Genomic DNA, 16,980 nt, shown 5'->3' with positions numbered 1-16,980 from the left:
TTGTTTATATTTTAGTTTCTTTTAATACCAGATGTAATTTTCCGGGAAGGAGGGGGAATTTATATCATAAACTAAAAAGTAAAGTAGAATTTGATTTAAATCGGTAACGGTTTTGGTGTCATCGTTTAATTCGATAAATGCCATGTGGCTGAATTTGTTTCTGACATTCATTTATTTGTCCTATTCATTATAACATTCACACACACAACTTTATTTTAATTGCTCTTTTACAAATTTCCCATGTTGAAGAGTATTTTTTTTTTAATTTAAGGTTACTTCGACATAAGTAATCATGAAAATGCAGATAAAGAACAGAAAGTGCACTACGCATGCAATGGCATTCCAATGCACTGCGATGTGGAGTACAGGAAGCAGGCACAAGGAGTGCAGGAAGCAGACATTGAAAGAACAAGGCAGAACTAGATATCTGCGTCACAACGCGATCGCCAAGAGTAAGCCTTCCCCGAGTGGAGGAGGCTTACCCTTGGCCATCGCCCATGACTTACCCTGAGCCAACAGTCCAATGGTGGCCATATTTTGTTCGGACCACCATATGACCTTGACCTTCAACATTTTGGGATAGAGTGTGTTCCCATCTACAATCTATCCAGAAAACTCAACATCATGAAAATCGGAGGGAAATTATTCAAATTATGATCAAAAATGTGTTTTTTGTTAATTAGGTCACAATCCGAAAAGCAGGTCAAGGAGGCAAATCAAATATCAGGAGCACAACTTCAGTGCAGATCCACTATAATGATGCAAGACCATATTGGAAGGCCAAGCGGTCTTTGAGATTCCGCATTGGCAAAACTGAGCGATGACAAAAAAATGTGTTATTTTTTCAGACACACATTCGTCCTTGACTTTCAATTCGAAGGGATATGTTGTAAATTATACATAAACGCAACTTGCTCTGGGATTATCCAATGAGGAAAAATCCATTCTGATCAGACAAACCTAAGTCAAGTTATGGTAAAAATGTACAAATGTCTATAATTAGGCCATGGCCTTAAAATTAGGTCAAGGTCAAAAAAGTTATGCCAACCCCACATACTTTCTATTTAAATACATTGATGCAAAATGTCATTCCGAAAGTCCCAGCCGGCTCCGAGATACAGCTCAGAAATTCGTACAGTTTGGAAATTCGAATAGAAGAAGAAGAACCACCTTTAGAGGCCATTTTTCACCTGCAGAGCAGGGGTTGGCCAGTTTGGAAATTCGAATGCAGGAAGAAAAAAAAAAAGTACAGTATACAGTATAATAATAATAATAAAAATAATTTTCTAAATGGTTGTTTAGTACTGCTCGTGGTCAAAGAAACTCTGTTACCATTAGAAATTGGGGACACTAATGGTAGAATCTAACCCCACAACAGCAATTAGCCTTCCTTTATCCTATAGATTGAGGCTTAACTACAGACTTGGCATTTAATATGGAATTTTTTTTTTTCTTGACTTGAAATATTTCACTTTCTGAACTCAGTATATCAATCTGGTGAGTTTCTTTTACCCTTCGGTGATGTCTTTGTTGAAAGAACCATGTCACTGATTGTCTTTCGCAGCAAGAAGTCAACAACAGGATTATATCACAGGTGGCGTGACAAAATGTAAGGACAGGTACATTTGACGATTGGCTTCACAATCAGGTATATAAGGGTTGTTACGTTCTGTATTAGTGGAAAACAACTGCTGCACGTCTACAAAAGTTATTGCCGCTTCCTCTGGAGATGGTCCGTCAACTTGACAATGCTGTTTGTCATGGAGTGGTGGCTTTACGAAATTCTGGCATGAAAGAGCGTGCTATTGCTCGGCAGTATGGCATCACTCAAGGTCAGGTGTCAAAGATCCTGAAACGAAATGCTCAGAGGGGTGCCCCTACTCCAATACCGAGGCCAGGACGTCCACGCAGAACCACAAGGAGAGATGATCACCAGCTGCACCGGTTAGTCTGCAATGGCCGTAGCAAGTCAGCTAATTGGCTTAGGACTGAGTGGCAGCAACTGACAAATGTGCCTGTATCCAGAAGGCTAGTTAACCAACGACTGGTTCAAGCAGGCTATCGTGCCAGGCGTCCCCTGAGAAAGCCACGCCTGACCAGACAACACAGCCAGCGCCGATTGCAGTGGGCCAGAGAGCACCGTCAATGGCAGCCAGGACACTGGAATCACGTGACCTTCAGTGACGAGTCTAGATTTCTCGTCTATCGTCAAGATGGCCGCGTCCGAGTGCGCAGACAAGTGCATGAAGCCCACAATGAAGATTGTATAGTGCCAAGAGTCCAAGCTGGAGGTGGTGGGGTGACCGTTTGGGCTGCTTTTCATGCAGGGGGGCAAAACTGACCTGGTTGTTCTGAATGGAAACCTGAACCAGTTCAAGTACAGGGTCATTCTGGAAGAAACATTGCTTCCATTTGCTCATGCAGCCTTTCGTGGAAACGTTGTCTCCAAGATGACAATGCACAGTCTCATCGTGCTCGCATGATCCAACACTTTCTGGCTGACCATGGTGTAGAGCATATGGAGTGGCCTGCCAAGTCCCCGGATATGAATCCGATAGAGAACTTGTGGGCAGAATTAACGCGTCAAATCGACAACTTGGACCAGCAGCCTACCTCTGTGCGTGAATTGCAGCAGACTATTGCCACTGCATGGCAAGCGATTCCTGTTCAAACCTTGGCAAATCTTGTGAACAGCATGCGTCAATGTGTACGTGCTCTCCTGAATGCTCGTGGGGGTTACATGAAGTACTGAACTGTAATTTTACTGTCCGTAATCCCAGTCATCATTTAGCTTTTGTTTTTGTTGAATTTTTTTTTGGCTCATGTGTAAAATAAAGAGATACTTCTGGAAAACGTACAGAAGTTTAACACAGTACTGTGCGTGAATTGAGTTCGATATCAGTTTACATCACTTTCAAGGATCAATTTATTTGCTTCGAAATGTCAAATGTGGTTTTTGTTTCTTTTAAAGGTCACATTAACAAAATCTAGAATAATTTCAACATAATTCCAATGAACTTTTGGTTCTAAGTCATCTTGAAAAGTAAGTTCACCCCCACAAAAAAAAAATTCCATATTAAATGCCAAGTCTGTATAATAACACTCGGTAGAGTGCATACCTCCACCAGGCTGAACAGTTTATGCTTTGTACCCATTGATAGGCTGGATCTGGATTCTGACCTGAACCAGAATCTATTTAGCTTCTTCTTGTCACCTAACCAACTCGTCCACCAAATTTCGTCCGAATCCATTCATACATTTTTGAGATATCCTGCTCACAGACAGACGGGTGAAAAAAATACCTTTGGTGGCGGAGGTAAAAACAATACCTGTTCTATACATTTATTTGGACACTTGTTTAAACACACAACTTGAGCTGTGTAGTCTAGGTTAGATCCCTGACCCAACTTGGTTAGATCCCAACTATACATTGTCCAATTGGTGTTTTGCAAGCAGGGCGATGCGGGTGAAGTTTGTTACTTTACAAGACGTCATGATGGTAACTGGCTCGATTTTGTTTGGGCTCTTAGAACAGGAAAAAAGATAAATAACAACCTTGTTTGATCCTTCCAGAAATGGTGGTAAATGGTGGACCGCTCTCTGCTTCTTTGTTCATATTAATGTTACATACAGCAAGGCAACCTCATGCCTCGAAAGACAAGAAAGTTTGCTTTGAGACTAAGTATGGCACGTATGTGGTAGGTATATACTTGGGCCGAAAACCTTCCCTGGACAATCCAACAAGAAAGTGGGAATAGATAGGGCCATCAAAGTAGTAGTAGAGATTTGGTATGCACCATTTCATCATTTTTGGATGGATAGCACACATATTGATGGATCTCCCTCCTTACTAAAAACTGTGATGACAGCGCATAGCTGTGTCAAGATTGGAACTCCAGGCTCGACAGCTCAGAAGGAGGTGCGCTCATCTCTGGCTATCTCAGGTTGTAACCAATAGGTGATGGGAATGATATGATGAGCTATTCATTCATTCATTCATTCATAAGTAGCCTACAGGTAAATTGCTTACTCCACGACTGAATCTCATGATAAGCTAATTTTATTAGTCTGAATGTCCTGGCAATCTTGAATGTACAGTATATTGTATATCGGTGATACATAGATATTCTTTACTTAAGTTATATTCAGCAGTAACACTTTAATGGTGTCCTCAATTGCCCCTCCTCCATCTCGGATGTGGCGACTGACTCTCTTCCACAGCAGCCTATGTTAGACGACCTTGCCCACCCTCTGACTAAAATAGAGACCACCAGGGCTATCAAAGAGAAGCCATCTGGAAAGGCATCAGAAAATGCCCACATCATTACAAGTATGTACAAGTCCAAGTATGTACATATATGGATAAGTTCAAGTATGTACATATATTGCTCGGAAAATACTTGCCCGCATCATTCTTAATCACATGTCACCAACAGCGTTTGATCTGGTCAGTAGAGAAGGCCTGTGGAAGCTACTTTACAAAGTCGGCTGTCCGACTAAGTTGATAAACATCCTCAGGTCCTTCCACAATGGCATGGTTGCTTGTGTCAGGGACAATGGATACAATTATGAGTCATTTCCTGTTACCAACCGCACAAAGCAAGGTTGTGACCTCGCTCCCCTATTATTTCGCATTGTGTTTTCCTCTATGCTTCATGATGCCTTCAAAGATAGCACCCGGGGAGTGATGATCCAGTTTCGCACTGATGGTAGTGTCTTTAATTTGCAGCATCTGAAGGCAAAGTCCAGAATCACAGAAATGTTGGTCCGTGATCTACTTTTCTCCAATGATTCCAAAGTCTCGCGACTCTTCAGTCATAATCTCGAAGATATGCAATTTATTGTCAACTCCATTGCCCAATCTGCTCATCGCTATGGCCTTACAATTAGCCTCAAGAAGACCAATGCTATGCTTCGCCCGAGACCAGGTGCATATGCCGAAGATGAAGAATCATTGACGACGAAGTAACATTAAGACTCGGTAAAGCATGTGTGTCCTTTGGAAGATTGACACATCACCGTTGGCATGGATACCAAGATCAGTGTCTATTGTGCTGTTGTCTTATCGACACTCCTGTACAGATGTGAATCTTGGACACCCTACCGTCCCCATATCAAGCACCTTGATCAATTCCATATGCGATGCCTTGGCATCACCTGGCAAGATAGAATACCTAACACCTCAATCCTAGACTGCTGTCATATCCAAGAAATTGAGTATTTCCTGATGCAAGCCCAGCTTCACTGGTCAGGACACCTCACACGCATGGAAGACCATAGAATCCCAAGAGCGCTTTTCTATGGACAACTCAAATTTGGTAAATGGGCACATGGTGGACAAAGAAAGCACTACAAGGACATCCTTAAGTCTACACTTAAGTCTTGTGCCATCCCAGTTGTCACCTGGGAACATTACGCCACAAGCAGGTCAGCTTGGCATAACATTTGTTGCAAAGGCCTGGACCACTTTCAATGTGTGAGACTTGCTATCGAGAGACAGCGGAGGCAAGAAAGGAAAACCTGCCAACGTCCATCTCCGCAAGGACCAGTCTATACCTGTGATGTTTGTGGTAGACACGATGGGTCCCGCATTGGACTATACCACCATCGCACAATGCACAATGCTTAGTGAGCACACCAACGAAGGGAAGAGATTCGTCGAAAGAGACGACACACAATCATCATATTCAGCAGTATATTAATGGATTTATTTCAAGTGGGGGTGTTGGGACAACCACAGAATGGATATGGATGGCTATACAACTCTACCATGACACTCTCACTACGGCCACCAATGGACAGACAATAGTCTGGGATTCACATGAATGGATCGACTCCATGTTTCGGTAGGTTAATGGAAAGCAATGGTGAAGTAAGTGTGGTAATGTCTGGAAATCAGTATCTGTGGTTTCCAGGGGGTTCATTACTGCACAGAAGCAAGACTTTCATGATATTAGTCCAGAGCAAATATCCTTTCAAGTCTTAATAAAGAATGAATAAGCTTTGTGAATATTTACAAGTCTCTGACGCATAAACCGAATATTTACATCCATTGTTGAGAAAGCAGAAGCAGCATGTCCAGAGTGGAGTGTCCAGGTCTGAAACCAAATTGATGATCAGAGATCAAAGCCAGGGCCAAATTGAGTTGAAATGAAATAAAGTAAACTACAAGAACAGTACACGTTTGTGTTTTCAAATGGTTGAGCTTGTATGGGTCTTTGTACAATGGAAGCCTAATGGGATTTTAAATAGGAACCTTAACACTTATAAACCATTTTCTTTAGAACTTGCATCATACTTATTGCCCAATTTATTACGACTCCGCAACTCAAATACAGAAGAGCATCAAGAACACAAAAGGAGTTTATAAGAAGATAATTGAAACTTCTCAAGAAGTTTGGGAAATAATTTGTAGTTGTCTACACGAAACTCTTCGGCAGCATTGATGCTCTGTCCACAAAGTATGTGCATACTTACTTACTTATCCTCTTCGTCCCAATGGGACATAAGGCTTGAAGATAAGTACAAGTATGTACATATGCATGTACATAAGATACACAAATAGTTAATAATTTTACACAAATTTGTTTTAATAATTTTAAAAGCCTAATCCTGATGGTTGAAGAATAAGGAAACTGGCATGAAATCAGAAGAATGGTGGGACTAACATTTTCTAGATCAGTCACCAGCTCGTTCAATCAGAGCAGACAAGCACAAACTAAAAGTATCATCTCACAATGAAGCGCAATGACATGGAGAAGATGCTCATGCCACACAGTATGAAAAAGCAGCAAACAGATTCCACGTGGTATGTTGCCCATTGTACCTGCCAACAGACTGCAGCAAGTCCAACAGAATTGGGGCAGCAATGTCTGAGCTTAGGTGGACAAATGTGGAAAGTACAACGATGGCAAGACTTAGTGTTTCTTCGTCATATTCCTCAAGGACAGCTCCACAATCATGACACCTGCACACAAGCATCATTTCTATACCTCTCAGAAACATCTCCATTCTTATTATTTCTAACACTACAGCTGAAACTATTCATAGTTAAATAAGTATCCAATAATTATTATGGTAAATGAGAAAAACTGCATCATTTCCATCTCAACCTCTCATACATACTGTACCTGTCTGCAGCCAGGCTGCTCTGCTCTGCAAATTCCTCTGGGACAGGTACAAACATGCTTGGTATACTTGGCAGAGACGCCAAGTTACATTTGGTTCCTGCAAACATGAAGAGATTCGCAGAGTAACAAACTGCCTCCATATCAAAAGTTTACTTCTTTGTCAAACGCTGAAATGTAGCAAAGAAACAAGGAGTATCACCTGAATCCCAAGGGCTCACAGTGGCCAAGCCAATTCCTTGATGTTCTATTTGCTGTTTCAATGGCTGCAGCACCAAAGCACCGAGAGAACCCCGCTTCATGTCTTTGTAGTGGTAGGTAAAAGTACATTTTAGGTTTTGACAGTCCCGAAGTGCTTGTAACAGTAAAATACGATATTATATATTTTATATATATATATATATATATATATATATATATATATATATATATATATATATATATATATATATATATATATATATATATATATATATATATATATATAAATAAATATATATATATTGTTGCGGATATGGGATTTGGCCTCCATCCATATCCGCTTGTAAATATTCCCCTATTTCCCCAATACTCCCCAACTATCCCCAATCCCCCATTCCCTAGTCCCATTGTCTGTAAACAACACTCTGTAGCCCCGACCTTCCCTTTTTTCCCCCATTAAATGTCATGCCCAGGTTCACCGCATCTCACGTAGACAACTATAGGACATCTTGCTAGTTATTCTTAGTCTATGTCAGTTAAGGACTCGTTTCCATTAATTCTGACTCTTCGTTGCACCAGAATGTGATTGTATGGCACCGTTAGTAAGTTTAGGACCTCCCAATACCTCCCCGCATCTCTTCCTCATGGAACAACAACACCAACAACAACAATAGCGGCGGCGGCGCGGCGGCGGCGCGGGGAGTGTGCGTCCTCACTCCGGCTTGGTTAGCCGCCATTGAGCATGTGCTCCGACGGGGTTACCACACAGGGGCTCACTGTCAGCTCCTCGTCAAGGGCGGAGCCCGGTAACCCCCCGCACCCAATAAGAAGCGGCGGACCGATTCCATCTGGGGTGGAGCTAACGAGCCGTGGGCGTGTCACTCCCCGCTGGACATGCGCAGGAAGACGGAGGTGTCGTCAGATGCGCCTGAGCTTGAAGAGAAACGGACGCCACCTCCAGCGCGACGATACCTACCCACATCTCTGGACCGGACCGGGTCGATTCTGCCCCTGAGCCAAGGTGCACCTTGAGCTATCGACTGCCTGCCCTTCCTTGCCATCAATCCCTGTGTGAGTCAGTCTTGTCCCGTTTGTCTGTGGTCTGTCGGGAATTAAGATAAGACCGTGTATAAGTGCCCATCTTACTGTGCTGTACCTCTGTGCCGTGTAATCTAAACGTTCTGCATAACCCATATTATATCCTCCTCCGGAGGTCTTGAGAACTGTACCCCTGGTGTCGTGTCATTTAACCCAGCCGTTGTGTCCTTTCCTTCATTGATTTAGCATAGCGCGATTCGGCCAACGTTCGAGTGTAATCGGGTAACTTGTGCGAACACGGCGGCCATTCCGCTCGGTCAAGCAACATCTAAGTCGTGTCCGTAACAATTGGTTGTCAGGAGTTGGATTCGGACCTGGGACTAAATTTGTTAGGCCCAAATTTTGGAACACCAATTGTACTATTAGAGTAACAATTGGTGTCGAGGAGTGAGATTGGACCCGAGCGCGTGAAACGCGCTCGAAATTATAACGGCGAAATTTGATTGTGTTTTAAAAAAATAAAAACCCGAATTTTGAAAGTCGCGCTATAGCGGATCAAGATGGCTGGGTTCCGGTAGAGGAGAGTGAGGCAGGGTCGATCCAGGACCAAATTGAGGGACATGAGGAGAGCGAAGCAGTGAGGGTGGCAGGCTCGCAAAATAGCGTCGTCGCGCACGAGGTTACGGGCGCGCAAAATGGCGCCTCGCACATGGCCACGGCGACCGCGCCCGCGACCGTAGTAGCGCCACCGGTGGATTTGAACCTTTTTATGATGCAAATGACGGCCCTTATGGAAAAGAATAGTGAGCAATTGGGAGACCAAATTAGAGGTTTGAAAAGCAGTATGGGACTAATGGGGAACCGGATGGATGCTCAGGGTGAGCGATTGGAGGGCCAAATGGGGGTAATGAGGGACGAAGCGAGGGGTACCGGTGAGGGATTAAAACATGGGTTAATGGGGGTAGAAAACAGAATGGCCGCTCAAGAGAATCAAATGGAAGGGATGCAAAAGGGGTTAGAGGGGTTGGAAAACAGTATGGAAGGCAAATTGAGGGACATGAGGGACCAAGCGGAAAGGGAAGTTAAACAAATGGGGCAGCAGATAGAGGGGGTCAGAATGGGGGTAGAAACCAAACTGGATGCTCACAGGGAGGAAATGGAGCAGATGAGGGTGGCATCTGGGCAGGAGATGCAAGTGATGGGAGAAGAGATCAGAAGAGGTGTGAGTGAGGAGGTCGGAGGAGTGCGCGAGGAGGTGAGGCACTGTAAGGAGCGCATGGAGAAGGAGGTGAGAAAGGGGACTGTAAAATTGCAAGGTGGTATAGAGGAGTTGACGCTGGGAGTAGAACAACTGACAGTGGGACAAAAGGAGTTGGGGGACCAGGTAAAGAAGAACACAGCGGTAATAGAGGGTTTAAAATCGACACAGAAGGAGATGAAAAAGGACGTAGGGGTAATTAAAAAAGAGTGTCAGACGGTACATGAGGACCTGACGAGGAAAATGAACAAGGTGGTAGAGGTGATGGAGGTTAAAGAGCGGGAGGTGCGGGAGCACATAGAAAAAAATAAAGTGGAGTTAGAGGAAGAACTTAAAGGGGCGCACGAGGAGATGAAGGAGGTGAAACAGAAATTAGAAGAAGTGGAAGAAGGGGTGAGCGAAATTATGAAGGGACGGAGAGAGGATAAGAAAGAGATAAAAGAGGAGGTAAAAGAATTGGTCCAAAGTCTGTGTTCGGATCGTGATGATGTGCTCATTAACCGGATGAGGGGTTCGCAGGTGATGGAGGAGAAGCGAAGAGGAAGAGGACCCGGTGTAAGTGGTGACCAATATGGTCGTGCGTATGATGCGCCAGGTGATTTAATGAGCTTGGGGGTCGAGATGGACCCGGGTGTTCGTGAGAGGCCGTTGGTGAAGTGTGCGACAGGTCTGGTGTGCGAAAAAGGAGGTGTGCGAGAAAGTCCGACTCTGGGGTGTGTGAGGAAAAAGTGTGTGCCAAGGAGTGAGGGTGCTGGCGAGAGTGAGTCGGTCGTAGCGCGTGTGCGAGGGAGCACATGGAAGCGCGTAGTGAGGAGTGTTACGGAGGGTGTAAAGGGAGAATGCACGCCTGTGGTGAGTGTTACAGAGGATGTAACGGGAGAGTGTGCGCGAGAAAGGTGTGTAACGGACAGGTGCATGGGGAAAGAGTGCGCTGTCAAGAGTGAAGGAGAATGCACGCCTGTGGTGAGTGTTACAGAGGGTGTAACGGGAGAGTGTGCGCGAGGAAGGTGTGTAACGGACAGGTGCATGAGGAAAGAGTGCGCTGTCGGGAGTAAGGGTGAGTGCGTTGTCAAGAGTGGTGGTGAGAGTAGTGAGAGTGACAAGGAGCGTGAGTTGGTTGTGACAGGTGAGCGAGGATGTACACCTGGAATGGAAGGATGCACACCTGGAATGGTAGAGCGTGAGTGGGAATGCACGCTGGAATTGGTAGTGAGGCACGTGGTTGGGTGTGCGAGTGAGGGCACACCTGTGATTGTCACAGAGGAGGTGACCGAGGAGGGGGCGCGAAGAGGTGTGTTGGTGAGGTGTGCGACCAACGAATGTGTGCCAAAGTGTTCGGTGGTCAGGTGTGTGACCAAGGCTGGGAGTGGAATGAGTGTACCGAGGTGTGTAAGAAAAGGTACGACGAGGAGCAGGGAAACGGCTGCATGTATGAGCAAGAAAGGGGTAGTGTATGCTTGTAAGCATCCAGGTGAGGCATCGACGATAACCGGGTTAGAGGTTAGAACGACTTATAGCCGAATCGGGCCCTTGGTGCGTGCCGGGCTTCGCGTGCCGCGAGAACCAGCGGGGATCCGAGCCACGGCGGGTTCGAAAGGACCGCCGTGCGTGATCCACGCTGGGCCTCGCGTGGAACGGCCGCGTCCGTGCTCCACTAGGCGGAGCTGGCAGCCCGATAGGAAGGGTCGTCATGGCGACCACTTTTTGTTGAGGCATTCCGGCAGGTCGAGATCGGGCCATGGGATGGCTCCGTGCCGAGATGGTGCGTGGGATCTCGGCCCGGGTAAACCTCCTTCCCTGCACCGAGTGCCGGACGCGTCCAGCCGCTGGCACAACACAACCCGCATTCATGGCTTGGCTTTACGAAGCCGGGCTTTGGACAGGAATTGGCGCACCGAGAGGCATTAGTGAGTAGACTGTGTGATGAGGATAGTGTTTTGGCCCCGAAATTAGAAAAACAAAATTTGATGATTGGCAAAGGATTGGCAGTAATGATTGGCAGATGATGAGTAGTGATTGGCAAATTTTTCATTTGTTGAAATTTAATGTGCAAAATTGGTAGTGGGAGATGCCCGATGTGGTGGGATGGCAACTCTGTCATCCCTCACAAAAGTGGGGCAAATGCGCTATAGTTTATGGGGTTGATGGCAGTGAAAACTAGCCGGGTGGGTTAGGTTATATGGTGTGTAGGGCCCTAGAAGATGACAATAGGTAACGTTAAGGTTAGGTAGTGACTGATACCTGTAGTGGGGACGCAGGTAGATTAGTATGGATGATAATGACGTGGGAGCGCAATAGTTTAAAGGGACGACTGGGAAGCGCAAGTTTCAGAGGGGAGTAGTTAGATGAGATGATGCTGTGTGAGAACTGGACAGGTGTGTGGAGCAGTGGATGAGTAGTGAGTGTTGTCGATCAGCGCGAATGCGCTTGGGGAGAGAAGGGTGCAGGTGGCACCAGGTGTGAGAGCACAGGTGTGCAAGTACAGGTGTGTGGAATATATGGAGCAGAGAATGAGTGGTGTGGAGAGAGTTGGAGTAAGTGGTACGGAGTGGTGTGCATGGTGCGAAGGTGTGGATGGGGGAAGAGTGGACCCCTTTCACGAGTACCCGGGGCGGGTAGTGTAAGTGTTAGGTAGAGGGTATAGGTAAATTGTGGTTGGATATTGGCATTTGTGGTGCGGTTGCAGAATGGTATTGTGGATGGGTGCATTAGTGTTGTGGAAATGGCTGGGCGTGTAGCCTGTTAGTGTGTGTAGTTGGTTGGGCACTCCACCACTGTGAGGATGTCGGCCAGGTGAGGCCGCAGGTGGGCTCTGGGAGCCGTTAGTGTCAGTGGGGCCCGAGGATCCAGAGGACGGACCCGGGTAGCCCAGTGCCAGAGAGGGCACCGAGTGGGGAGAGCGCCAGAGGGCCTTCCCCAGGTAGTTAGGTTAGGGTAAGGAGCAGGTAAGCTCGGAGGCAACTGCAGTGGTGGAGGTGTGCAGGTGGGTAGACCTGCTGGGAGAGCTACACGTCGCAGCCCAGAAATTGTGCGAGGCACCGGGAGATGAATCGGGGGAGTGAGACCCCAAATTGAAAAGCACCACAGTTTGGTCAATGGGAATTGGTTTTTAGAACCCATAGTGTAAGAGGGCCAATGGTTTAGCAGGAGAAAGACCCCGGGTAATGTAAAGTTGTTAAAGTCATTTAGGAAATAGTTAGGATTGATGAACCTGTCGCACCATACGCAGCCACTTACCTGTGGTGATGATGATGACTCCACACCTGTGTTTTCTTTGTTTTGAGTTGCAGGAAATGAGAATTGCTGTAAGGATTGGTGAGACGCATCACGACGTGGATAAGACATTGGGGTGATTCCATCTCTCCCTCCCTAGGAGGGACTGATGATGAATTGGTGATGGCAAATTTTGATGTTGAAATGGAGATGGCAAATTTTGATGAGAGTTGGAAATGGCAAATTTGATTGGTTAGGAGGGAGAGAAGACGAATTTGGTTTATGGGAGGAACGGGGAAGACAGTAGGGACGTTTGTTGATTTGTAAAGTAGATGTTTATGGGTAGTGTTGTGTTTTGTGGATACAGTAAGGGGTAAGGGAGGGGCAATGTAGGTTACCTGGTGGGGGGGGGGGGGGGGGGGGGTACGGTAGGAACGTACCTGTCTCACCTGGTTCCCATGTGCCCCCAGTGTGCATCATCTTGTATTGCGTGCACTTTTGCGCCCTTACCACCTTACTCACTTGTCTCCTTCTTTTGTCTCCCACCTCCGAGGATCTGGCTTTGGGGCAGAGAGAGAGGAGAGAGAGGTGCTGGCTCCGCAGTTGTGGGCCTGTACTTTCGCTGCTTGCTGCCTGGATCGATACACCATATGGACCGCAATTTTTGTGGCCGCCCACCATGGACCGCAGTTCTCTTGCGGGCAAGCACCACCCGTTGATGGACCTATGGGTCAACGTGGCACCTATGCCATACAGGTGAACCACTTTTAGTTGGCCCCCCTGAATGGCCACAATTTAGAAATGGACGCGGTTGGCGCCTTTCTTTATTTCTAAGGAAGCCAGAAGGCCAAGTGCTCCATGAAGGCAAGACCAGCGGCAGAACATCGGCCGGCTGCGACACCACCGGTGACCATGGATACTTAATTGTGCATTTTTATGAACACTTTATTGGTGCACCAGATGGTGCTGACTGTACATGATGGGGTGGTGCTTTTGGTGCTTGGATGGAGTGCTCTGCACATTATTAAAGGCCGTAGGGCCACAGGGCACTCGTGGGTTGGTGTATCGATGCTGGCATGCGTGCTCTCTCTATGCATAACATCTGCATGTGTTCCTCCAAAAACAGGTCCTGGATCGTAGTGTAAATATCAGTGTAGTCTTGTGTAAATAATGCTCCCTACCGGCTGTATGTTTAGTTTGAGGATTCTTTCCGCGATTCGGTTATCCTGTGGGTGTGGTTCTGTGAGGAGAAGGGTGCAACGTCGCAGGGGGACATATTTACTCATTTGTGAACATCTGTAAAACTGTCGCACTCAGGGTTGAGTTAATAGTAGAGGGAACTACATCTGAGTGCCACACTAACGTAGGTAAAAATTTATCGGGTCGGGACGCCCCGAGGTAGAGAAGGGTGCAATGTTGCGGATATGGGATTTGGCCTCCATCCATATCCGCTTGTAAATATTCCCCTATTTCCCCAATACTCCCCAACTATCCCCAATCCCCCATTCCCTAGTCCCATTGTCTGTAAACAACACTCTGTAGCCCCGACCTTCCCTTTTTTCCCCCATTAAATGTCGTGCCCAGGTTCACCGCATCTCACGTAGACAACTATAGGACATCTTGCTAGTTATTCTTAGTCTATGTCAGTTAAGGACTCGTTTCCATTAATTCTGACTCTTCGTTGCACCAGAATGTGATTGTATGGCACCGTTAGTAAGTTTAGGACCTCCCAATACCTCCCCGCATCTCTTCCTCATGGAACAACAACACCAACAACAACAATAGCGGCGGCGGCGCGGCGGCGGCGCGGGGAGTGTGCGTCCTCACTCCGGCTTGGTTAGCCGCCATTGAGCATGTGCTCCGACGGGGTTACCACGCAGGGGCTCACTGTCAGCTCCTCGTCAAGGGCGGAGCCCGGTAACCCCCCGCACCCAATAAGAAGCGGCGGACCGATTCCATCTGGGGCGGAGCTAACGAGCCGTGGGCGTGTCACTCCCCGCTGGACATGCGCAGGAAGACGGAGGTGACGTCAGATGCGCCTGAGCTTGAAGAGAAACGGACGCCACCTCCAGCGCGATGATACCTACCCGCATCTCTGGACCGGACCGGGTCGATTCTGCCCCTGAGCCAAGGTGCACCTTGAGCTATCGACTGCCTGCCCTTCCTTGCCATCAATCCCTGTGTGAGTCAGTCTTGTCCCGTTTGTCTGTGGTCTGTCGGGATTTAAGATAAGACCGTGTATAAGTGCCCATCTTACTGTGCTGTACCTCTGTGCCGTGTAATCTAAACGTTCTGCATAACCCATATTATATCCTCCTCCGGAGGTCTTGAGAACTGTACCCCTGGTGTCGTGTCATTTAACCCAGCCGTTGTGTCCTTTCCTTCATTGATTTAGCATAGCGCGATTCGGCCAACGTTCGAGTGTAATCGGGTAACTTGTGCGAACACGGCGGCCATTCCGCTCGGTCAAGCAACATCTAAGTCATGTCCGTAACAATATATATATATATATATATATATATATATATATATTGTTACGGACACGACTTAGATGTTATGATGGGCCGAGCGGAATGGCCGCCGTGTTCGCACAAGTTACCCGATTACACTCGAACGTTGGCCGAATCGCGCTATGCTAAATCAATGAAGGAAAAGGACACAACGGCTGGGATTAAGGCAACGACACAAGGGGTACGGTTCTCAAGACCTCCGGAGGAGGTTATAATATTGCGGAAGGTTAGATTACAAAGACAAGAGAGACAGCATAGAAAGGTGGGCACTTAAACACGGGCTTATCTTAGCCCCGACAGACGACAGATAAACGGGACAAGACTGACTCACACGGGGATTGATGGCAAGGAAAGGCGGGTAGTCGATGGCTCAAGGTGCACTCTTGGCTCAAGGCAGAATCGACCCGGTCCGGTCCAGAGATGCGGGGAGGTCTCTCAGCGCTGGAGGTCGCGACTGGTTCTTCTTCGTGGCTGAGGCGCATCTGACGTCACGTCCGGTAGGCTGCGTATATCCGGCGGGGAGTGACACGCCCTCGGCTAGTTAGCTCCGCCCCAGATGGAATCAGTCCGCCCTTCTCATTGGGTGCGGGGGGGTTACCGGGCTCCGCCCTTGACGAGGAGCTGACAGTGAGTCCCTTCGTGGTAACCCCGTCGGAGCGCATGGTCAATGGCGGCTAACCAAGCCGGTGTGAGGACGCACACTCCCCGCACGCCGTTGTTGTAGTTGTTGTTGTTGTTGTTTCATGAGGAAGATGGGAGGAGGTATGGGGAGGTCCTAAACTCACTACTGGTGCCATACAATCACATTCTGGTGCAACGAAGAGTCAGAATTAATGGAAACGAGTCCTTAACTGACATAGACTAAGAATAACTAGCAAGATGTCCGAAAGTTGTCTACGTGAGATGCGGTGGACCTGGGCACGACATTTAATGGGGGAAAAAGGGGAAGGTCGGTTCTACAGAGTGTTATTTACAGGCAATGGGACTAGGGAATGGGGGATTGGGGATAGTTGGGGAGTATTGGGGAAATAGGGGAATATTTACAAGCGGATATGGAGGCCAAATGCCATATCCGCAACATTGCACCCTTCTCTACCCTCGGGGCGTCCCGACCCGATAAATTTTTACCTATTTTAGTGTGGCACTCAGATGTAGTTCCTTCTACTATTAACTCTACCCTGAGTGCGACAGTTTTACAGATGTTCACAAATGAGTAAATATGTCCCCCTGCGACGTTGCACCCTTCTCCTCACAGAAACACACCCACAGGATAACCGAATCGCGGAAAGAATTCGCAAACTAAACATACAGCCGGTAGGGAGCATTATTTACAAGACTACGCTGATATTTACACTACGATCCAGGACCTGTTTTTGGAGGAACACATGCAGATGTTATGCATAGAGAGAGCACGCATGCCAGCATCGATACACCAACCCACGAGTGCTCTGTGGCCTTGCGGCCTTTAATAATGTGCAGAGCACCCCTTCCCAGCACCTAAAGCACCACCCCATCACACAGTCAGCACCATCCGGTGCACCAATAAAATGTTTAATAATCATGGTGTGGTGTCGCAGCCGGCCGATGTTCTGCCGCTGGTCTTGCCTTCGTGTGGTGCACTTGGCCTTCTTAC

General features: G+C 47.1%; 1 protein-coding gene across 1 annotated transcript in view; it reads right to left on the bottom strand.

Annotated features, from left to right (window-relative positions):
- The window catches only part of UNC79 (unc-79 subunit of NALCN channel complex), a 228,455-nt gene that overhangs the window by 57,355 nt on the left and 154,120 nt on the right, over positions 1-16,980 (bottom strand). Inside the window, 3 exon segments of the mRNA XM_078787070.1 lie at positions 6,827-6,967; positions 7,131-7,227; positions 7,330-7,431. Coding sequence (XP_078643196.1) covers positions 6,827-6,967; positions 7,131-7,227; positions 7,330-7,431 — 340 coding nt within the window.

The sequence above is a fragment of the Myxine glutinosa genome, chromosome 11 (assembly GCF_964187855.1).
Source record: "Myxine glutinosa chromosome 11, kmMyxGlut1.1, whole genome shotgun sequence".
NCBI classification, from domain to species: Eukaryota; Metazoa; Chordata; class Myxini; order Myxiniformes; family Myxinidae; genus Myxine; species Myxine glutinosa.
The sequence above is the reverse complement of the archived record's forward strand: the minus strand, read 5'-3'. Positions and strand labels throughout refer to the sequence as shown.